At 63.2% G+C, this 23,967-nt stretch overlaps 1 protein-coding gene across 1 annotated transcript in view; it reads right to left on the bottom strand.

Moving 5' to 3' along the window:
* PRDM16 (PR/SET domain 16) overlaps positions 1 to 23,967 on the bottom strand; it is a 312,421-nt gene that overhangs the window by 15,077 nt on the left and 273,377 nt on the right. Inside the window, exons 5-10 of the mRNA XM_042951672.1 lie at positions 22,112 to 22,214; positions 15,971 to 16,181; positions 13,936 to 14,083; positions 13,301 to 13,454; positions 3,968 to 5,384; positions 1,083 to 1,170 (exon numbers count right to left, since the gene is read on the bottom strand). Of these exons, the coding sequence (XP_042807606.1) occupies positions 1,083 to 1,170; positions 3,968 to 5,384; positions 13,301 to 13,454; positions 13,936 to 14,083; positions 15,971 to 16,181; positions 22,112 to 22,214 (2,121 nt within the window). The remainder of the gene's footprint in view (positions 1 to 1,082; positions 1,171 to 3,967; positions 5,385 to 13,300; positions 13,455 to 13,935; positions 14,084 to 15,970; positions 16,182 to 22,111; positions 22,215 to 23,967) is intronic.

The raw sequence follows: 23,967 nt of genomic DNA, 5'->3' as shown, positions 1-23,967 counted from the left end.
CAGGCCTCTCTTCCTCAGGCCTGGGTGGGTCTTGCTGAGGCCGCCCGAAGGTCCGGCCTGCCAGGCCTGCTCCCCCGATCAGATATTCCGGGCCGCTAGAGCTCCCGCACAAACACAAACACAGGATGCGCCTGGCTGGCTTGTCAGCTTTTTCCAGCCCGACCCGAGGAAAATCAGGGGAAGTTATTAAGCAAACCCCATGGCCCCGACGAAACAATGGGAGGTGCTAAGTTTAGCTGTGAACCCAGGCAGGGGGCAGGTTTCACCGACTGGGGGTGTTTGTCCAAGGTGGGAAACGCAGAGAGAGAGAACAATGCCCGGCCTGGGGTCTGGTTCAGGCCGTCTCACTGTTCAGCTACCAGGACCCCCAAGTGAGGTGGGGGCGGCCCCAAGGGGTGAGGACAGGTGGACAAACTCTCCCCTCTGCTGCGCATCCCCCACATCTCTGCACCCACCCCCTGGGAGGACGCAGCCGGAGTGGGGGATGGGAGTGCCTGCAGGCGGGCCGTGTGGCCACGACCCGGCTTGGGGATTCATGTTCCCAGACCCCTGACCCTGGTCTTCTCTCATAAACGTCCTGGGTCTGTCACCTTATGTTCCAAATTCTTGGACCCACCGTCTCCAAGCTGTTGCCCACGGCCTTGCGGGCTCACTGCCCCTCCTAGAGCCTGAACCGTAGGTGGGTGAGTGCCCTCATGCTCTGGGGTCTTTGGCCGCCTCCGAGAGACCCACGGGGCTGCCCTGCAGAGCACCACTCTCCTTCCTCACTTGTCTTGGACCTTGTCATCCTTCCGGGCTCATGGGGACCCATGGTGGCAATCCCCTGGCCGTCTGATGGACAGGGGAGCTGAGGCACACCTTGGGTGTGGGAGCCTGCCCCCTGCAGAGCCCTGTCTGTCTGGGCAGCCCGGCTGCAGGGCCCCAGGACGGGGGTTCCGAGCCCAGCCCTCTTGCCTGGCTCCAGGATGGGGGGTCCCGAGCCCTGCCTGCCCACCTGGCCCCAGGATGGGGGGTCCCGAGCCCTGCCCTCTTGCCTGGCCCCAGGATGGGGGGTCCCGAGGCCCGGCAGCCCTGGGTCTTACCTGGGGGTGGAAGAGCAGAGGGGACGGCCGCAGGTACTTCTCCTTCAGGACTCCCACGGGGTCTGTCACCTTCCGCTTCTCTACCCTGCTGGACGGCAGGCAACACAGAGGGTTACGTACCCCACGGAGCCTCCGGGGCTGCACAGGGAGGGTGCCCATCCGTGTCCCCTGGCGACTACTCTGTGCGCCTAACAGTGGGGGGTGTCGTGAAGGAGCCCACCTGCCCACCTGCACGGCCTCCAGGCTGCCACCTGCCTGAACGCTTGCTGTATGTCCCCCGCTGCTCCCCACGCCCGGTTCCACACCCCTGCAGGTCCACCAACCCCCCCGAGTCCACCAACCACCCAGCGCTGTCCCGGGGGGTCCTCAGGGCCTCCCATGGCTGCCACGTGGGGTCTACCGAAAAGCTCACAATGGCTGCCGGAGAGGACAATTCTAGAATATTTCCCAGATGCTGGTGACAACCCATCATAGGTCAGGCAGAGGAAGTGACCGGAGCCTCAGTCCCCTCGGGGTGGGGGGGGGGGGCTGGGTAGAGACTCACAGAGTGCCACCTGGGGAGACCTGCCACTTCTCTGCACACAGACACGGCTGCTCTGAGCAAACCCTACACCAGCCACTCCTGTTTCGTCCACACCAGGGCCTTGCTCTGCTGCACAGCCAGGAGCCGGCTGGACGCCGACCAGAGCAGGATGTACAGATGGCACAAGGAGAGGGGTGAGCCGCAGGGAGACAGCATGGCCACCCTGGGAGTGTCCCAGGGGCCACCGGGAACCACGCAGGCCCGCCGGCCCGGCCCAGGAGGGAGAGGGCGCGGGAGGGGGCGTGGAGGGCCTCCCCCCGGAGAGGCGGTGTTGGTCGTGTGGGAAGCTGGCCTGGAGGGCGTCTCGCTCTGTGGGGCCTACCCGAGGCCCTTTTCAGAGCTGGACGGTGTCGGACTCGGCCGTCGAGCGAGATGCTGTGGGGTTGGTGGATCGTTCCTGAAGCCAGGGGACCCCAGGGAGGAGGCTGGGCAGTCGTGTCAGGCCGGTTCCTGAGCATCCAAGGCCAGCTGAGCCCGGCCGACCGCACTGTCACCTGCGCCCAGCCCGGAGGATGGAGGATCGTGGGTCACGTGTTCGGGGTGAACGGGACCCGGGGGCCGGCCCGTGGGGGACGGTGCAGGGTTTTGCTGGAGTCACCCAGGAGAGGAGGGGGGCCCTGGCCCCCAGCCCCAGGGCCCGGCCTGTTTGTGGGCAGTTGCCGCCGCCCACACCTTGGCTTGGGGAGGGACCTCCAAACACCGCACGTTTGTCCTGATGGGCTTGGTCGTGGCAGGGAGGGATGTGGAGCCAGCATGCCCTAGGGCATTTCGCTGGTGTCTGTGCCCGAACCTGGGGCCCAGGCAGCCCCTCCCTCGGCTGATGGACCCCAGGGCTGACAGCCAGAGCCAGGGGTATGCTGGTTCTCAGAGGAGCCCCGATTGGACTTCCCCTTCTTGGCCTCACCCAGCTTCCGGTAAAAGGCCTGTGGCCCTAAACCAGGTGAGAGGGGGCAGAGGGGCGCAGCGGGGGCCTGAAGAGAGGGCGGGGAGGCCAGGGGCAGGGTGGGAAGAAGTTAACTGACAGCCCGCTGATTCCAGCTCTGTGGCCCGACGGGGAGGTCTGGTCTCTCAGCCTGCAGTCACCCTGCCGTCCTCTGCACATCCCAGGGGCGCTCAGGGCCGTGCCTACAGTCTGGAGAGCCTCACCGAACCGTCAGGCGCCCTCTAGGCCTTTCGCCGGGCACGTTCGGCCCGGAAAGCTGAGGAGACGCATTTGGCAGGTGGAGAGTGACCCCCTCCTCTGCAAGCGTCTGGTCAACTTTCTCAAACCGTCTGTGGATGGGGTGTTCTGCACCAAACACTTAAAGGGGCATTTTCCACGTTTCCTGTGGTGACGACGTCAGTCCTTGGCCGCACACACAGGCGGCCGGGGCCACGGGTGCTGAGCGCAGAGGGTGGGAGGCCGGGCCAGCCCGGGCTCGTGCTCTGACGTCATTCTCTCCCATGCACACCTTCAGCAGATGTGGGCTCCTCACTTGCACACCGTCTCCAGGCCGCAGTGGCCCCTTGGGGAACTCAGGCGTCTGTGCCTTCAAGGCGGCCACGTGCTCTGGTGCTCCCTGAACACCAGGTGTACACGCACATGTGTGTGCGCACGGGCTTGTCACACACGGGCACCGGCGGTATCAGCCTCAGCAGCCTGAGCCCCACAGCTGTGCCTGGCGCCTGCTTCCTGGACCCCCCGGCCCCCCTCCCAGGCCGCCCTCTCCTCCGGGCTCGGCCTGCCCAGCACCCGCAGGACAACGTGTGGTGGCGGCGGGACCCCTCCCACCTGACAAACCCACCTGATCAGAGCCTGCCCAGAAATTGGGGAGGGGGTTCCCCAGTTGAGGGGATCAAAGCCCTCACTGGGAGGGCTATCAGAGAGGTGGATGCTGATGTTTTGCGGACCCTCCAAAGCTGCTCCTTCCCCCTCCTCCTCCCCCTCCCCCCCCCCCCCCCCCCCCCCCCCCCCCCGCTCCCTCCCGGAGACCAGCGGCTCCTTCTGTGCTTTCTCCTGGGCCACCAGGAACCCCAGCTGTGGCTCCGGGGCGGGGTAGGGGCCACGAGGGCGGCCTCGGGACCGGGACTGGGAGCGGAGGAAAGAGCAAGGGTCTGAGTTTTGCAGGAGGCACAGCTGGTCCAGAGAAGGTGGCTGGAGACACAGCGGGGCCGGGTGGGGTCCGAGGGGAGGCCGGGATCCCAGCGGCTGTCCGCGAGAGGGAGCCCCGAGCGTCCGGGAGGTCCCGCCCGGTCGCCCAGACGCCCAGCCGGGCGGTGGCGGCCCCTCTGGGAGAGCAGGTGAAGGCAGGGATGTTAATACCTGTAGATGGGGTCCATGAAAAAGGGCGATGGCTTGGCGTAGTGCAGGGAGGGCTGCTGGGGCAGCTGTGCCGGGCACGCCTTGGGCAGCCCCTCCCCGGCCCCCAGCTTGCGCTCCCCGTAGACGTGGTTCTTGCGGGGCTCCCGCCCCCCTCCGTTCTGGCTGGCTCGGACGCGGCTACCGATGCTCAGGTCCAGTGGCTGCTCCTCCCCGGACGCTGGCGCCGGGGGCGCCTTGGGCGCGGCCAGCACGGGCTTTGCCTCTTTTGGTTTGGTGGTGAGGTCGAAGGGGGACTCGGCGCTGGGGCCGCCCACCTTGAGGGCGTCCCGGGGCGACCTCGGCTCGGCCTTGACCAGCAAGTTGTGGGCGAGGGAGCGGTCCGCGAAGGGGCAGAGGGCCGGGGGGAAGTTGGGCAGGAACTGGAAGGGGAACACAGAGTGGTAGGGCAGCGAGCCCAGCTTCTTCTCCTGCATGCCCACGAAGCCGGGGCCAAAGTACTTCTCCGCGATGGAGGCGATGGCCTTGATGGAGTCGCCCGCGGCGCCCGAGGCGGCCAGCAGCTGCTCGTCGGGCGGCGGGAAAAAGGCGTGCTGGGAGTAGAAGACCGGCACCTCGCCCACGCTGTTCGGGGCGCCCGGGGGCGCCGCGCCGCCCCCGCACTCGGGCTTGCCCTCGGCCGCCTTGCTCTTGTCCTTGGCCTTGTCCCGGTCGCTGTCCACGTCGCTGTCCAGGTCTGAGCCCGTGCCCGTGGTCGTGTCCAGGTCCGTCCCGGTCGTGGTGTTGACGTCCTCGAAGTCGCTGCCGTCGGACAGGTCGCTGCCCCGCGTCTTGAGCTTCTCGGCGTATGAGTCCTCCAGGCGGCGCTCGAACTTGTCCTCAGGCCCCGCGGCGGCCGTGGCGCCCTGGCCGCTGTTGCCCACGGCGGAGACGAGGGGCAGGGCCGGGTTCCCCAGGGGGCTGGGGAGCTTGGCGTCCTGGGTGTGGTTCAGGGGGCTCTTGAGCAGCGGCGTGGGAGGTAGCAGGGGCGGCCGGGGGTACAGGGACGGGGGGAAGATGCCCGGGAAGCCCGGGGCCAGCGCGGGGAACGGGGGGGCCGCCGCGGAGAAGGGCAGGCCGCCCGGGTGCGGCCGGGACGGGAAGTACTCGTTGAAGCCCAGGCCGGCGTGGTTGAGGTTGGGGGGCGGCTTCGCCTTGTCCATCATGGGGCTGGGGGTGAGGGGCAGGCCCGGGGCGAAGATGCCGCCCGGCGGGTAATGGTTCTTGCCCTCGCAGAACCGCCGGTGCTTGTTGAGGGAGGAGGTAGTGCTGAACATCTGCCCGCAGTCCTTGCACTTGATCTGCGTGCGGCAGTCGGCGTGCATCCGCTTGTGGCGGCACAGGTTGGAGAACTGCGTGTAGGATTTGTGGCAGACCTCACCTAAAACATCAGCACAAAGCAAAGACAAACGATATGAAATTACGGGGAAACCCTGCGGAGGAGGGGGCGGGGCCCCGCGATCGGGAGCAGACTGCTTGCGTGCGCGAGCACACGTGTGTGCGCGCGTGTGCACGCGCGTGTGTCTGCGTGTGTCTGCACGAGGGTGTGTATCTGTGGGTATGAGTGGCCATGAGTGCATGCGCGTGTCTGCGTGCGTGTTTGCACGAGTGCGTGTTTCTGTGGGCATGTGCACAAGTGTCCATGAATGTGCACACACGTGTGTCTGCATGTGTTTGCACAAGTGTGTGTATCTGTGGGCACGAGCGTCCATGAGTGTGCAGGCACGTGTGTCTGCGTGTGTGTTCGCATGAGTGCGTGTATCTGTGGGCACGTGTGCACGAGCACCCATGAGTGTGCACACACGTGTGTCTGCATGCGTGTTTGCACGAGTGCGTGTATCTGTGGGCACGTGTGCATGAGTGTCCATGAGTGTGCACGCGCGTGTCTGTGTGCATGTTTGCACGAGTGCATGTATCTGTGGGCACGTGTGTCAATGAGTGTGCACGCGCCTGTGTCTGCATGTTTGCACGAGTGCGTGTCTCTGTGGGCATGTGCACAAGTGTCCATGAGTGTGCACGCACGTGTGTCTGCATGTGTGTTTGCACAAGTGTGTGTATCTGTGTGCACGAACACCCATGAGTGTGCACACACGTGTGTCTGTATGCGTGTTTGCACGAGTGCGTGTATCTGTGCACACGTGTGTGCGCGAGCATGTGCGTGTACATGTATGTGTGTGCCTGCATGTGTGCACACGTATGTAAGCGTGTGTGGGCACCCTACCCTGGGGGCTGACCTGTGGTGACCGGCACACACTGGTGAGACCTGCCTGCACCCTCCCACTCGGTCAGGTCTCAGGCGCCTGCCTCAACCTTCCCGTTAGAAAGTGTGGTACATGTGCTGTTTGTGCACATGAGTGTTTGTGATGTGGGGGCCAAGGTCTCCTGAAATCCCTGCCGGGGGCTAAACCCCAGTGTGCAGCCACCCAGGCACCTGTTTCAGTCCCCCCCGGGCCCCAGGGTTCCCACCTGCACCCTGTCCACCTCAGTGACACTGTCCCCGCCACTAAGAGGAAACCCCACTTGCCAGATTAACTCTCTTGCTCTCCGTCCGGGGAGAGGGGCCTCGGGGGGACCAGCCCACTCGGGGGATTCTTAGGGGGTCTGGGCGTGGGAGCATGGCCCCTGGTTGTGTGTAGTGACCGTTGGGGGATGGCTGGAAGGTGGGCACGGGAGGGAAGCCCAAGCCGGGCCGTGTGGAGACGGGCTGGTTCCGAGTTCGAGAGAGCGAGAGGTTGGGGTGAAGAAGCACCAGGCTCAGGCTGGGGGACACCGGCCTCTGCTCTCGGCAGGAGGGGGCGCTGCTGGCCAGAGCCGAACACCAGGACCCCCGGGCCCAGGCGACCCCGTCTCCCCATTTCCCCGACGGCTTGTGAGTCGAGTGTTGTCACGGAATCACCAGCTTTGCTTCCTTTCTTTACTTGTTTTTCTAGCCAGAAAGGGAGGAGCGCACGTGCACACGTGTCTCTCTCTGCAGGACGATTTGTCCCCTAAACGCAGCCCCAGTGGAAACAGTGATTCCAGCCTGTCTCTTGTTCACACAAATCCTCGGCCGCCTGGTGTCCTGCTCCTGCCGCGGGGGCTCTGGCCCCGGATTATCGCGCGCTTTCATCGCAGTATCTATTTATATTAAAGGCCCTGCCTTCCTGGCCGTCGGCGTGGTGGGACGTGTTCAAGGCTGAGGGGGGAAGAGCGCGGCCTCGTAGGACCAAATCTGCCCTTTTTGGGAGGCGGCTGATACAGAGGAGACGCTCTATAAATACACTCGGTCGCCCACCCGGCCTCGGGGGAGCAAGGCCATTCCTCAGCTCGGGCCTTGCTGGCTGAACGAGTGACATGTCACTGTGCCCTGGCCCGGCTCGCCGGTGCCTCGTCACTGGCTGCTACGAACCCCAGATTGGGAACTGGCCTCGCGCATGCCCCCCCACCCCCGCCAGGGCAGCACCCGGCAGGGCCTCAGGGCCGGCCCCGCGCCCGGTCGTGGGGAGTCCGGGCCCCTCGGCTCCCACCGCTCTGCTCGCAGGGTGGAGGGTGTGGCAGGGACGCTGGGGCTACCGAGGACCCTCCTGGGGGCCCGAGATCCTCACGGGGCGGCCGGACCCGCACGCTGGCAGCTGGCTCAGAGCCGGTGCGGCCCGCGGTGGACGTGAGAGGGGCCCCCCGGCCCTGCCGGGGAGCAGAGTGGCCCTGGCCACCGCGTGTCTTTTGCTCGCAGGGTGTGTGCGCGGATGCGCTCCCACGCGAGGCTCACTCTAGGGAGGGGCCCTTTCCGGAAAGTGCCCACGGGAAGGCTGACCACCTGTGTGCTCGACACCACCCTCCCAAACAGCCAGCACACGCTCCGCTCCGTGGGGCTGGAGGCACCCTGGGAGGCCACGCCGCCTCGGCCTGCGTGGTCAGCGGGGAAAGGGCTTTTGGGGGCGTCTGGGCAGATCCCACACTGCCGTGTGCATCCACGCAGGGGGTGCCCGGCAGGTGGACGCCTTCTGGGCACGCCCGTGACCGCGCTGCCGTGAGCCCGCGCCCCTCCAAGCAGCCCGTCCTTCCTGACCGGCGCGCGCTGTCTGCGCCCCTCCTCGCTCGTTTGCGGGTTCGCCTTTCCAAGCCCAACACGGCCTTTACCACGGGCCGAAGGAGCCTCCGCCGGGGTTTGGAGGACGTGCAAAGCCACACTTAACGTGCCATTTCCCAAGCGTGTGCCACCCTATCTGAGGCACGTGTGTGTGCAGGCAAGCCGGTCTCGGGAGCTGCGGCCCCGGGGGCCCGGCCCGGCTGCCCCACGCCCTGCCCGCCCACACGGGGAGTCTGTGCAGGCGGCGCGAACGGTGGTAGAGACCTACGGTCCCTGGAGCTTCTGTCACTAAATACGCTCCAGGGAGACTTCGCCGAGTTCTCCGCGCGCCCGGAGAGGCGGTAGCTTTTGAACCTATGCACGACTCCCTGCTCTTAAGCTCATTTAGAAACTCCGAGCTGCTATTCGGTGCCCCACGGTGGGATCCCTGGGACCCTCATCCACAGAAAGCAGGACACACACCTCCAGTCACCAAGTCACAGCCCCTGGCTCCCACTCACACCCGCTCGCCTCTTCCCGACCCCTCCCAGGGGGAACCACTGGTGCACCCCGGGGCGCACAGGTCTCCATCCAGGACCTACAGGTGACTGGGGGGCTGAGCGGCCGAGGAAGGCTGCTGTCTGGGTCGTCTCTAGCAGGGCAGCTGGAAGCTTGGGCTGGGGACAGCAGCAGGAGGAGGGCACAGCCCCAGCCACCCGGCAAAGGCCCGACCGGCCGGTCAGCCCTGGGTGTCCCACACCAGAACAGCATCGGTGAGACGTGCCCCAGCCCCCAGTCCTCAAGCTCCTAGAGTTCCTCTTCCTCACACCGGTGTCGTGGGGTCTGAGAGGCTCCAGCCCCCCAGCCCAGGGTCAAGGGCCGGGCCTGGGCTAGAATCCAGGCTCTGCAGCGTGGCCCCGAGCACCTGCTCCCCTAATGTCTGCAAGCCTCAGTTTCCTTCTCTGCCACTAGGAGACAGTGTGGCCCTGAAGGGTGCTATGAGATCGTGTGTGTGAAATGATGACCCCATGCAATCCCATGTGGATGATGAGTCCAGGCAATGCTGGTGATAACTCTGCACAGGTCACGTGGGTGACGACTGCACGGTCCGTGTGGGTGATGACTGCACAGTCAGTGTGGGTGATGGCTGCACAGTTCTTGTGGGTGACGACTACACGGTCGATGTGGGTGACGACTGCACGGTCCGTGTGGGTGATGACTGCAAAGTCCATGTGGGTGAGGACTGCACGGTCAGTGTGGGTGATGACTGCACAGTCCGTGTGGATGATGACTGCACAGTCGATGTGGGTGATGGCTGCACAGTCGATGTGGGTGATGACTTTGCATAGTCCGTGTGGGTGATGACTACACAGTCCATGTGGGTGATTACTGCACAGTCGATGTGGGTGATGACTTTGCATAGCCCGTGTGGGTGACGACTGCATGGTCCGTGTGGGTGACGACTGTACAGTCCGTGTGGGTGACGACTGCACAGTTCTTGTGGGTGATGGCTGCACGGTCGGTGTGGGTGATGACTGCACGGTCAGTGTGGGTGATGACTGCACAGTTCTTGTGGGTGATGGCTGCACGGTCGGTGTGGGTGATGACTGCACGGTCAGTGTGGGTTGGTGTGGGTGACGACTGCACAGTCGATATGGGTGACGACTGCACGGTCGGTGTGGGTGATGACTGCACAGTCGATGTGGGTGACGACTGCACAGTCCGTGTGGGTGATGACTGCACGGTCGGTGTGGGTGATGACTGCATGGTCAGTGTGGGTTGGCGTGGGTGATGACTGCACAGTCGATGTGGGTGACGACTGCATGGTCGGTGTGGGTGATGACTGCACAGTCAGTGTGGGTCGGTGTGGGTGATGACTGCACAGTCGATATGGGTGACGACTGCATGGTCGGTGTGGGTGGTAACTGCACAGTTCGTGTGGGTGATGACTGCACAGTCGATGTGGGTGATGACTGACTGCACAGTTTGTGTGGGTGACGACTGCACAGTCCATGTGGGTGATGACTGCACAGTCCGTGTGGGTGATGACTGCACAGTCGATGTGGGTGATGACTGCACGGTCGGTGTGGGTGACGACTGCACAGTCGATGTGGGTGATGGCTGCACAGTCGATATGGGTGATGACTCTGCATAGCCTGTGTGGGTGATGACTGCACAGTCCATGCGGGTGACGACTGCACGGTTGGTGTGGGTGATGACTGCACGGTCCGTGTGGGTGATGACTGCATGGTCCGTGTGGGTGATGACTGCACAGTCCATGTGGGTGATGACTGCACAGTCTGTGTGGGTGATTACTTCACAGTCGATATGGGTGATGACTCTGCATAGCCCGTGTGGGTGATGACTGCACAGTCCATGTGGGTGATTACTGCACAGTCTGTGTGGGTGATTACTGCACAGTCGATGTGGGTGATGGCTGCATAGTCGATATGGGTGATGACTCTGCATAGCCCGTGTGGGTGATGACTGCACAGTCCATAAGGGTGATGACTGCATGGTTGGTGTGGGTGACGACTGCACGGTCCGTGTGAGTGATGACTGCACAGTCCATGTGGGTGATGACTGCACAGTCCGTGTGGGTGATTACTGCACAGTCGATGTGGGTGATGACTCTGCATGGTCCGTGTGGGTGACGACTGCACAGTTCTTGTGGGTGATGGCTGCACGGTTGGTGTGGGTGATGACTGCATGGTCGGTGTGGGTGATGACTGCACAGTCGATGTGGGTGACGACTGCACAGTCCGTGTGGGTGACGACTGCACAGTCCGTGTGGGTTGGTGTGGGTGACGACTGCACAGTTCTTGTGGGTGATGGCTGCACGGTTGGTGTGGGTGATGACTGCATGGTCGGTGTGGGTGATGACTGCACAGTTCTTGTGGGTGATGGCTGCACGGTCGGTGTGGGTGATGACTGCACGGTCAGTGTGGGTTGGTGTGGGTGACGACTGCACAGTCGATATGGGTGACGACTGCACGGTCGGTGTGGGTGATGACTGCACAGTCGATGTGGGTGACGACTGCACGGTCCGTGTGGGTGACGACTGCACGGTCGATGTGGGTGATGACTGCACGGTCAGTGTGGGTCGGTGTGGGTGATGACTGCACAGTCGATGTGGGTGACGACTGCACGGTCGGTGTGGGTGATGACTGCACAGTCGATGTGGGTGACGGCTGCACAGTCCGTGTGGGTGACAACTGCACGGTCGATGTGGGTGACGACTGCACAGTCCGTGTGGGTGATGACTGCACGGTCGGTGTGGGTGATGACTGCACGGTCAGTGTGGGTCGGTGTGGGTGATGACTGCACAGTCGATATGGGTGACAACTGCACAGTTGGTGTGGGTGATGACTGCACAGTTGATGTGGGTGACGACTGCACAGTCCGTGTGGGTGATGACCGCACGGTCGGTGTGGGTGATGACTGCACGGTCAGTGTGGGTCGGTGTGGGTGATGACTGCACAGTCGATATGGGTGACGACTGCACGGTCAGTGTGGGTGATGACTGCACAGTCGATGTGGGTGACGACTGCACAGTCCATGTGGGTGATGACCGCACGGTCGGTGTGGGTGATGACTGCACGGTCAGTGTGGGTCGGTGTGGGTGATGACTGCACAGTCGATATGGGTGACAACTGCACAGTCGGTGTGGGTGATGACTGCACAGTCGATGTGGGTGACGACTGCACGGTCCGTGTGGGTGATGACTGCACGGTCGGTGTGGGTGATGACTGCACGGTCAGTGTGGGTCGGTGTGGGTGATGACTGCACGGTCCGTGTGGGTGATGACTGCACGGTCGGTGTGGGTGATGATTGCACGGTCAGTGTGGGTCGGTGTGGGTGATGACTGCACAGTCGATATGGGTGACGACTGCACGGTCGGTGTGGGTGATGACTGCACAGTCGATGTGGGTGACGGCTGCACAGTCCGTGTGGGTGATGACTGCACGGTCGGTGTGGGTGATGATTGCACGGTCAGTGTGGGTGACGACTGCACGGTCGGTGTGGGTGACGACTGCACGGTCAGTGTGGGTGATGACTGCACGGTCCGTGTGGGTGATGACTGCAAGGTCCGTGTGGGTGATGACTGCACGGTCGGTGTGGGTGATGATTGCACGGTCAGTGTGGGTCGGTGTGGGTGATGACTGCACAGTCGATATGGGTGACGACTGCACGGTCGGTGTGGGTGATGACTGCACGGTCGGTGTGGGTGATGATTGCACGGTCAGTGTGGGTCGGTGTGGGTGATGACTGCACAGTCGATATGGGTGACGACTGCACGGTCGGTGTGGGTGATGACTGCACAGTCGATGTGGGTGACGGCTGCACAGTCCGTGTGGGTGATGACTGCACGGTCGGTGTGGGTGATGATTGCACGGTCAGTGTGGGTGACGACTGCACGGTCGGTGTGGGTGACGACTGCACGGTCAGTGTGGGTGATGACTGCACGGTCAGTGTGGGTGATGACTGCATGGTCAGTGTGGGTGATGACTGCACGGTCGGTGTGGGTGATGACTGAACAGTCCGTGTGGATGGTTGCTGAGTGCAATGTGTGTGATTGGCGACAGTGCAAATCACTGGACGTGACGGCCGAGCGCAATCTTGTGTGAATAACTCAGCACGCTGCCAGGTAGAGAGGAATCTTCCGTGGCTTCCAAACTCCTTGAGAATAAGGGTGGTGACCCTACGCTGGCTCACAAAGTCCCCACGACCTGGCCCTGGGACCCGTGGCCCCTCTCCTCTTAGTCCCCCTCACTTACTCCCCCAAACACGCCAGCCTCAAGGCCTCTGTGTCCCAAGCACCTCCGTCCCCCGCAGGGGCCCCCTCACACCCGCCCGTCCGCCAGGCGTCCACCAGAAAAGCCGTCCTGGCCCCCCTGCACTCACAGGACCAGCGCCCGCCTGGGCCACCCTGGACACTCAGAGAGCCTCCTAAGCCTGCGCCCCCGTCTGGGCTCATAGGCCGGACGCACGTGCCCTCATCGTCCATCTGGTCTAGCCTCTATCTCCTCCACGGCGCGTAAGCTCCGTGAGGACAGGGGCACTTACGGCCGCCACCTGCGGTCCCGACAGTGCCGGGGACCCGGGCCGGGCTCCCTAAAGGCCGCTGAGGGCATGAGCAGAACTCGGTGAGCGTCACCGGCATTTTCACGCCTCTCAGAGCTCCGGCCGGGGTGTGAGTGCAGAGGAGAGTAGGGAGAGCGGGGCGGCCGGGCTGGGGGACCACTTACATATGAAAGGTTTGACGGTGCTGTGGATGTGCTTGTGCTGCTTGAGGCCCGAGGACGTGGCGAACGTCTTCCCGCAGTCGGGGCAGGCGTGGGCCCGGGCGCCCACGTGCTGGGAGCGGATGTGCCGCTGGAGGTTGCTGGGGTCTGTGAACACCTGGGGGGACAGACACCTTTGCTCGCTCCCCTGTGGGCCCAGTTCTGGCCGCTGGGTCGGGGGGGGGGGGGCGGGGGGCGGGTCTCACCGCTGCTCTGCCCCCTGCGCCGAGCCTGGCCGGGAGGGGTCTCTGCCGTCGCAGTGACCCGCTGGACGGCCCGGGGTGAGCTGCCCTTGTCCGCCAGACTGTCCCCTCAGCGGTAACGCCTGGGGGAGCTGTGGCCGGGGGGGGGGGGGGGGGGAACGCTCCGGGCACGCGCTCGGAAAGCGCGGCCGACCCGAAGCGCTCTGACGACGCGCTGGCGGGTGGGGGGCAGGAGCCCGCCCTGGAGAGCGCGGGGTCGGGTCTCCCTGCGCCCCCTCCCGCTGCCCTTCCTCCGTCCCCGGTAAAGCGACAGCCCCAGAGGGCTTCCGGTGTCCTATTTGCACCCTCCGTCCGCACGCGGGTGGGGGGCACGGGCGGGGGCGGCGGGCGCGTTACCTTCACGCAGTTTTCACATTCGAAGCGCTTGCCACTGTCGTGGGACATCTGGTGGCGAATGAGGTTGGACTTCCAGTTGAAGGCCTTGGGACACTGGTCACACTTGTACTCCCGCTCCTCCGTGTGCACGACCATGTGCTGCTCTAGGCTGCACGCGGACAGGGGGCTGGGGTCACCGGGGGGCCCGCCCGCCGCCCCGCCCGGCCGCGGCCCCTCCCGTCCGCACCGCCCCCCCCGCCCAGAGACGGGAGTGAGTCCCGGCGGGCAGCGCGTCTGCCCACCTCCTCTCTGGACGGGCCAGCAGGACGGAGGGCGGAGGCGGCCCTCCCACATCCCACGGGGAGGAAGCGCTGCCCGGACAGAGCTCGGGCCCTCGTGCAAACGTCCCCTCCAGGCGGCCGGCGGCAGGGCAGGACCCCGGCTCACCGCTCCTCGCTGCCCCTTGGGGTAACCTTAACCTTGAGGCTGACCTCAGACAAGGGGCGCAGAAGCCGCCAGCACCGCCGAGAGCCCCGGAGTGGGGGCGAGGCCCGGGAGACCCAAGGCCACGCCCGGCCTACCCGCCTGGCACACACCGAGGGGGCGGGACGGGGGTGAGCGGGTGGGTCCCCAAAGGTGGGGAGGACACAGCCGCCGGGAAGGGGCAACTGCGCCTGGACGCAGGAGCCACTCCTCACCCCTCCTCTCGGAGGGGGGGGGACGTCCTGGCTCGCCTGCTGTCCCAGGTGTGACCGTTAATCTCCGTGAGCAGAGCAGTAATACATCACGGCCCGTTAATTACGGGGCCCGGCCATCCATTTACATCAGAAACGCTTGGTTCTCGAGCGCTGGCAGATTGTATCTTTTTCCCTGTTGTTAATTGTGATTTATGTGTTTATGTAAAGAAAACACGGACCCTCTTGAGCGGCGCTTACCGCCCAGGGTCTCAGTTGGGATTTGCCCAAACGCTCATTTTCTTAGTCATCTGTTCAGGGTGGAGGGTTTCCCATCCCCGGGGAGCCCACGGTGGGATTGGCGTTCGGTTCCCAGCAATAGCACAGCCAGTCAGTGACCCGACGGGGCTTTGCTCTGACCGTGCAGGGCTGTCCTGGGGAGATTCTCAAAGGTCGGAGGAGGGGCCTACCTCGGACGAGTCGTCACGCTTCTCGCAGGAGCACTGGGACCGCACGCCCTGACGCTGTCCCCACAAAGCCCAGAGGCTCATCTTTCCCGGGGGGCTCCCAGGGGTCCTCAGGGCCCCCACTTCCCAGGGGGAGGGCCAGCTCGTGCCTGCTCTAGGCTGACCACGTCCGGCCGTCACATGGCGGGCCTGGTATACCGTGCCCACGCCTGTGAAACCTCCCGGGACAGGTGGGTTCCATCCCTGGAGCAGAGGCCGGTGCCCGGGGTGGGGGATGAGGGACCCCCGGGCGGCCTTGAGCCGCCAGCTCCCGCCCACCGTGTGAGGAGTGGTCTGTGTGTGCAGAGGGTCCGGGGCACTGCACGGACCCCGGGACAGCAGGGTGTTGCCATCCTGCTGTCCTGGTCTTGGGCCTTACTACGGGAGTGGCCTTGGGGCTTGAGCCCTGCACGTCTCGGGGTGTGGCCTGCATTTCTCGCCTTCCTCGTGGTCTATCTCCAAGGCTCAGCCCTGACTGCAGAATGGCAGGGCCAGAAATATCTCTACCGACCACGCGGGTCTTCCGGGGGTGGGGGGCACCGGCCAGGGGTCAGAGCCGGGAGCACCCGTGGCCTGCAGCCACCAGCTCGTGGGCCACGCTGTGTGTAGTGACAGATGAGTGGGCAGGGAGGGGCACCTGCCCCTGAGGTGAGCCACACTGGAGGGGACCCTGGTCTCCCCCGTCCCTAAGGCTCTCTCGGCTCGTCAGTGTGGACAGGGCTGAGGGCCGAGGTCCCAGCTGTGGTCCCAGGGTCAACTGGCCCTGCTGACCAGCTTGGGGGGCCTGGGGGGCAGTGAGGGGGTGCGGAGCGGGGAGGACAAGAGGGGTGTGGGGGGGGAGGGGAAGAGGCCTGGGGGGGATGGGGGCAGCCGCACCTGTACTTGTTGGGGAACATCCGCTCGCAGTCCTTACACTCGTGGGCCTGCTCGCCGCCCCCACCGCCGAGCCCCTCCGGCTTGAGCTCCTCGCCCAGGCCCTCGTAGAGCGTGGCCCCCACGGAGCCGCACGCGTACTTCTTGTGTCGCCGCAGGTCCAGCTTGGACTGGAAGAGCTCGTCACAGGCGTCGCAGCGGAACGTGGGCTCCCCTGCTAGGGACAGAGGGCGGGAGGTCCGTGGGGAGCGCGAGATGGGGCCCAGGCTCCGGGCCCGGGAGGGGGTGTTGGGGGTGGGGGCGGCGGGCCCTGCTTCCCACACCGGCCGCTCCCGCTCCCACTTCCTCTCTGCCCTCATCCCGGGCCGGGTGCGGCCGCCCCGGGGACCTGGGGACCGAGGGGACCCTGTGTCCGCACCATCAGAAATGCCGAGAAACACCGGGCCCCACCCCGCGTGGCAGGAGGCCACGCCGGGCTCCAGAAGGCCCTGCGCTTGGGAGCAGAGAAGGAAGCTGGCCAAGTGGTTTGTTTATGAATCAGGGGAAAAAAGAAGACAGAGCTCTAATGCATATCGTAAATTACTGTCGTCAAGGTCAAACAAATTAAAAGGGGGCAGCTATTATTAAGTTTATGAGGCAGCATCCTGACCACCGTGCCAAGCCAAACAACCCGCTCAAAGCCGTAAATTTCCCGGCGGAGACGTCCTCTGGGCCCATCCCCGAGCCCCCACCCGGGCCACTGCTTGTCAGTGGCTTCTCCCCAGCGCCGTGTCCCCTCCCTGCCCGAGGACGGGACGGAACGCTTGCGCTGAAAGCTGGGACCCAAGTCGGAAAGCGTGCCTGCGTGTGCGTTGAGCGGATGTGTGCATGCTCGTGTGCTTGTGCACGGGTGTGCGGCTGTGAGTGTGCGTGTGCACAAATGTGTGTATCTGAGCACATCTGCATCCTTGTCTGTGCACCTTTGTGTGAACGTGTAGAGATATTTGTGCATCCACACTTGTTTGTGTTGGTGTGCGTGTGTACCCGTGTGCGTGTGCCAGAGCACGCATGTGCTTCCGTGTGCGGCTACACGCGTGGAAATGTGTGTGCTGGCACATGTTTGCACACGAGTGCGCCCGGGCGTTAGGGCACCTGTGCACGTGTGTGTGGGCGTTAACGTGCACGCCTGTTCTGCACGTGCAAATGTCTGTTTCTGTGCACACATTTGTGCACACGGTTGGCATGTGTTGTGCATGTTAAGAGTGCATGTGCACATACGTACATGTGAGTGCACACGTGTGTGAATGGTTGTGCGTGCAGTTGTGCGTGTGCTATGTGGCTGTATTTCTGCGTGTGGCTTCGTGTGTGTTTGTGTGAACGTGTGTGGGTAAACAGGTATATGTGTGCAAGAGTGAGCCTCTGTGTGTGCCTGTGACCGTGTGTTGGAGTGTGGACATGTGTGCCTGTGCTTCTGTGTGTGTGTGTGTGTGTGTGTGTGTGCAAGCTTGTGCAGAGCTCAGCCTTAATAAGCTGACCCAAATGGCCTGCCCCCGAGGAAGTCAAGGAGGCAGGGAGGTGGGGGCACAGGCACGCCCCCTCCCACGTCAGAGAGACCACCGGAAACATCTCAGAGTGCTAAGGACAGGGAGGGGGTGCTCTGCAGCCCGGACAGGGGGTCAGGAGAGAGGGCGGGCCACCTGTTCCCGACCAGAAGCTTCCCTGAGACTAACGTTGGAGGCACCGCTCCCGGTGTGTGCTCACACCTGGCATCCCCACCGGTGCCACCTGGAGGCCCCCACTCCCCGACACCCAAGGGGCAGGCTCCGTGGGAGCTGCATCCGAGATGCTCCGGGGCCTTGGATGACCCCCTCAGGTGCACAAATGTGACTTCTGTCCACATCTTTGCGTGGAGGCAGACATCAGGGTGATGGGGGGGGGGGGCTGCTGAGAGGCGCCCTGTGGACAGGCCGGGCGGGCTCCAGCGCTGGTCGGACGCACCGTCCGGGCCTGCCGGCCTGCCCACCGGCCAGAGCGGGCCGTCGGGAAAGTGTTCGTTTGGAGGAATTCAACACAGACGGGGACGAGCAGCTCTCGCTTGTCTGGGTCAGGGAGTCGAGTTACAGCACCCAGCCCTGCTCCGGGCGAGAGCCTGGCGGGGCCCCCGTGTGGGCCTCTGAGGCCGCGAAGGCTCTGCCCCAAACACCTCCCCGAAGGGCCGCAGACACACGGCGAACTGCGAAACGGACAAGGAGGAGGCAAGGCCAGCTGGTCCACACCAACCGCAGACTGGGGGCTGGAGGAGGCAGGGAGGGCGGCCGCCCCAGTGACCCTTCAGCGCGTCTGCAAACACAAAGACCAGGGCAGGCCCCGTTGCTGCGAGGGGCAGACCAAGGGGCGGGAGGATAGGGACGGCGGGGCCAGGGGCCGCCCGGAGCACCAAGTCAGAGAAGGTGCTGGCACAAAACCCATGCAGGCACTGGGAGGGCCCCCTGGGTGCCAGGGTGGAGTCCGGGGAGGGGGAGGGGCGCAGGGAGGGTGCACATCACCGCACAATCATCCCCGCGTGTCTCTAAAGCATCGCCTTTGCGGGAGAACCGGAGTGTCCCCGGGAAGGGCCGTGGACGGCGACGGGGACCCTGGAGGTCTGGGAGCCCGGATCTAAGGCTCGTGCCGATCCACGCGCTGCCGGGCGGAGAATATTCTTATCCCCGATTTATAACTGGGAAACGGAGGTCGGGACAGACGGAATGGCCGGCCCAGGGCGCCCGGGGAGGAGGGGGCAGAGCCGTGTAACTGGAGCCTCGGCACCGGGCGGGGCCCTGGAGGCAGGGCGGCGGAGTCCCGCCGTGTGCGGCCCGGGGAGAGCACCGAACGGGCCGCGAGAGCTGGGCTCGCCCTGGCGTCTCCTGCAGGCCCGCCTCGACTTAACACATGTGGCTTTCCTCTACATCTGAGGACCGAGAGCCCCGTTTCACAACGGGGCCGGATGCACGGACCCCACAGAAACGGCCCCTGTGGGTTTGTTCTGACTTCCTGGGGCCCTCCCACCGCCCCCGGCGCCATGAGTAAGTTAGAAATGCCAGTCTGCAGTTTACTCTTTCTGGACCCAACTGGGAACAGTCCCAGAAGTTTGAAATTTGACAACAAATTCGAGAAGAAAGGCTGACCCCACCCGCCCATAGCATCAACCAACCCATTCTCTCAGTGTTGGTCTGGAATTTGGATTTAAAATGAAAATCCTGCCTGATTCTCTCTCTGACGGCGTTTGAGGACCTCCTAGAGGCCACGGAACTGACTGGAGATACGTGTCGCCCTCTTTCCCTGCCCCCTCATCCCTCCACGGACCCACGTTTGCCCTGGTTGAAGGACAGAGACGGACACCGGACATGTCTAAGCCTCAGTCCCCCGCGCCCCGTGCCGTGGCGTGGACAGGTGTCCCAGCATCTCCCACGCAGGTAAGGCGGGCATTGAGTGCACACGTCCGGGGCACGCTGCACGGGCCACAGAGGATGCACGCGGCCCTGTGGGTCCCAGGGCCCGGCGCAAGTAACCCCACGTGAAAAAACACCAAAAGAATAGGTTATATTCTGGTTATATTGTGTTACGTTGTATTATATCATGTTGTTGTGTTATGTCATATTATACTACACTTATACCATATCATATAATGTTACGTTACATTGTATCATTTTCCTCATACGCTTTATATACAAGTCACTGCATCCTTGCGACTTCTTTTGAAGGGGGAGCGAAGTTAACGATTTTAAGCCTTTCTCAAAAGAAAAGCACACTGGAATGGAAATGATTTTCCTTATTTTCTCCCAAGATCAAGAAGCTTTCCTGCAAGGGAAATCTTTCCCCTCCGCGCTGAAAGAATAAGAACAAAATAAAAAGTCGCCGCAGCTATTGAATGAACCTGAACGTGGCGTCCCTGTGCTCTGAGTCCCTTGCAGGGAGACCGAAACCGCGTCTCTTTCCAAAGCCGCGGCTTTCAAAGAGCATTTCCAGGCCGGGATCCACCAGACCGGCGCCCTCGGCCCCCAGTGGGCTGGCACACAGGGGCCCGTGTCTGCCGCGATACCTGAACGCTGTCCCCGCCAAAGGCCCCCCGCCCGCAACAGCAGCACGAACAATTGTGAGTCAACTCGGAATCTGGTGGACGCTCCGTGTGCTACCCAAACCACACCGGGCCCGGGCCACGGCAGCCCGTGCCGTGCGTGTCACATCCACACCCCGCCTGTCTGTGTGAAGTCCCGTCCGCAACTTCACAAGGCAGGAATGTGACAGAAAAATAAATCGGTGCCTAATGGCTTCAGAGAGCCGAGGGGGACACAATTATGCGGTATCTGCATGGCAATGGACCAGACCGGAGGCTCAAAAGCAGTGGAGAACCGACTCCAAATTCCTGCCGCGATAAGGGGCCTCTGCGTTTAGCTGGGGCCGGGAGAAAAGATTTTTATGATAATTATCTTAGCGAGGAACGATTCTGCATTTTCTTTCTGTGCGATTCTGAGTTTAGCTGGGGAGGGGGCGGCCGTTGGGGGGCTGGGGGATGACTGTGACAGCAGAGAGTATGAAAAGTCAGATGTTTGATGCTAGACCATTATGTGTGGAAAGCAATTAGCCCACAAATGTTTGATGAATTATTAGGGAGATGTGGACCCGGCTTATTTTAAGATCGGGGGGCCCGGTGGGGGCGGGGGAAAGCAATGCAGGTTTTTAAAACCTTTTGGAAGAAAGAAGTTTCATTATACAAACGACATTCCCTGGCCGGGTGCTCCCCGAAGGGGAGTGGGCTTATCTTTCCGAGTTCTCGTGTGCTACCTGAGACCCATAGGTCTTTTCAACGATCATTTTAAGGAAAATGAGCCCATCCCCTCACTACCCAGACCTCAGACGTTAATTTTTCTTTTCTTGACGGCCTAATTAAAACCAAACTTGAGAGGCGCGCGCAGATAGGATCCGGCTCCGTGACGACTTGGGAGCGGCGGCTCAGGGACACGGGCCTCGGGGAGGAAGGACGCAGCTGCCGGGCCAGGTTCGGGGATCGAAAGGGTAAATTAAGGCAGAGATCTCCGAGTTTGCTCCCGGCCCCGGCCCATGCCACTCCCTCTCGTGGCATTATTAGAGGAACCTGTGGTAAGTGGTGTTAATCATTAAGCCTCTGTGCCTTTGGAGGGGAGGGAAGGAAAGACAGGAAGGGGAAAAGGCGGCCTCCCGCCTGCTCCGGCGTGAGCTGAGCGGAATCACCAGCCCCGGCTAGAAGGGGAGGTGGCTTCTCTGCTCCCTTGTGGGGTCTCAAAGGGAAGACGCCGCGAGCTCAGCGGCGGCACTCAGGGAGTTAACCACCGGCCCTCCGCTGCCAGTGCAGGGCTCCTCGTTCCTCGGAGGAACCCAAACGCTGTTCCAGAGTCCCCAGGTGAACGGCATGTTGCTTCACAGTGGGGACGAAGGAGGAGAAGGCCGCGTTTCGGAAACGCCAGCCTGCTTGCGGCTGGAATTTTCGAACACCCTCTGAGATGTAGGGGTGTGTGTGTGTGTGTGTGTGTGTGTGTGTGTGTGTGTGTGTGTAAAGGAGGAAGGGTGGGAAGCATGCCCGGGGGACGAGCACCGAGTGACGAGTCGGGAGCAAAGGACAGGAGGGTGGCTCTCCACACGGTTCCGGGGGCTCAGCTGCCGTCCAAGTGCCCCTGTGGCAACGCCCCAACCCGAAATGTCCCCTCTCACGACATCAGTTTCCCCTTAACTTTTCTCTCGGACTCTGCTATCGACGATAGACAGGGCACCGCTTTCAAAGACCTACACGCCGGCACTGTCCTCTCTGAAGTGACCCTGAAACGTCTCCCGCGGCACGGAGCTCTGCAGGGTGGAGGTTTCCAAGCCACAAAACCATGCTGCTAATAATACAGTTAAAAAAAAAAAAACAAAAAGTCCCCCGGGACACTTCCACGACAAAGATATAATGCCACACGATACCCATCGGCTCCTATGGCCCGAAGTCCTGGCGGGAATTCGGCGTGTGGCTCATATAACCCACGGTGGGGAGAGTGCGACGCTTCAGCGGAGAGCTTGTTAGGAGGGGGCCGGTCCCGCTGGCCCGGGGTCTGAGCGGCGGGCCCCGGCATGTGGCAGGAGTGACGGGCGGCCTCAGGAGGGGGGGCTTACCATCCAGACCGGGGGGCACCGGGCCCAGGGAGTACGCGCCTTCCTTCACGTGCACCAGCAGCTCTTCCCCAGGCTCGATGTCCTTGATGACTTTATAATAAATCTAGGCGGAAAGGCAGAGAGAAGGGGTGAGTGTTGCCGTCCCGGCTGCTGAGAGAGCCACGCTGCGCGCACACAGGCGACACCCGCGGGCCACTCGACCTGCCCACTAATTGCCGCTGAGAGTCTCCCTCCTGGAACTTTGCAGAATATGCTCACGAGGGCTAGAGCCCCTTGTAGTTTGTTCCGTCCCGTTGTTGGAGGTCGGTAAAGGGGACGGAGGACGCCGTGCCCAGGTGGGGCGGGTCCCAGCGGCAGGCATCAGGGAGGCTGGCGCTTCTCACGGGCAGCGGGGCCTGGCTTGGGTCTCAGGCTCCTTTTCTCAAAGGGTACGCGAGACGCCCTTTGCCGGTGGGGGCCTGGAGGGGGTCGAGGGCCAATCTGGACATTCTGAAAGTGGCCGTGAACTCCGACAGAGGCTCTGTGGGCCAGGACGGCAGGCCCTGAGTCTCCCGTGAGCGTGGGCACCGTCCACGGGGACGGTGGAGGGATACACGTGCCTGTGGCAAGCTTGGTGACCGGCACCCGGCAGCCCTGGGGACCCAGATGGGGGCACCCTGAGCGCGGGGAGGGGTGCGTGAGGCCTGGGGAGGGGCGGAGATCGAAGCCTGGAGCAGTGGGCTCAGGTCTAGGGGAGGAGAACGTGGGAAGTGTAGCCTCAGTACTCGGAGGGCCTCAGCCAGTGCCGCTGCACGTCCTGAGAAAGGGCCGTCTGCTCTGGGGAGCCCTAAGGCTCAGCAGGGCCACGGGGGCAGGGGCTGTTTGGGAGGGGACCCCGGAACCAGCTGCAAAGGCCGGGGTGACCGTGGGAGAGAACCGGGCTCTTCTGTGCCTGGGAGCCTCCCCACCCCTGGAGAGCAGCGACACGGGTCCTCTGCTGGGGGGGGGGTGGGGATACCAACCCCTCACACGAGTGGGGCAGACACCAGGAAGCCTCGTATCTCGATCCCAGAAATGTCAGACAGCCAGGCCACTGCCCACCACCCCAGCACTTGGGTATTTGGGTCTCTATCCAGGCGACAGTAACCCAGGTCCTTCCAGAAGCCCGAAGGCCTGGCTGCAGGACTGGCTGGGAGACCAGAGAAAGACTAGAAGATTCCATCTGCACCCAGGAAATTGAGGGCTGAGGCTCCTCCAGGCCCTTCCCTCCTGGAGCTGTTCTGGCCCCGCCCTCACGGAGGACCTGGGCCTTAGGTACCAGGCCAGGCTTTCCAGCATCGGGGGGTGGGGGGTGGGGACACGGTTCGAGCTGGGCACACGGCCTGCACGAGCCCTGAGCCTCCCCCCTCACCCCCGGGCCCCAGGAAACATCTGGAAGCCTGAGCCATCCCTGTCACTTGTGGGACCCCTTTTCCCCTCCACAGGCCACATCCGTGCGGACTCCTTTACAAACCACCAGTCCTGACAACAGCAGGGACCCCCCCCCCCGCCCCAGGACACACAGAGCCCCATGGTGTCCCCGGGGCCTGCCCGGATTGATTCCCAGGGCACCGCACGGCAGAAACACACACGGCACGGGCGTGTCACACAGCCCAAAGTTCCTCCCCGCCCCCCACCCGCCCCCCACGCACCTTCATTTTATTTGGCAACTGCCGTCACACACGTTGCTGCCAAAACGGTAGGGGTTTCAAATGGGGAATGGACCTTAGCAACTGTCGTCACAAAGCCATTGTTATTAAGGTCCCGGTTTTGTATCACTTTCACTAAAAATTGCAGTGGCCAAATGGTTACTTGAAAAACAAATCAGAGGAGCCACT

This window comes from Panthera leo, chromosome C1, assembly GCF_018350215.1.
Source record: "Panthera leo isolate Ple1 chromosome C1, P.leo_Ple1_pat1.1, whole genome shotgun sequence".
In the NCBI taxonomy this organism is placed as follows: Eukaryota; Metazoa; Chordata; class Mammalia; order Carnivora; family Felidae; genus Panthera; species Panthera leo.
The sequence above is the reverse complement of the archived record's forward strand: the minus strand, read 5'-3'. Positions and strand labels throughout refer to the sequence as shown.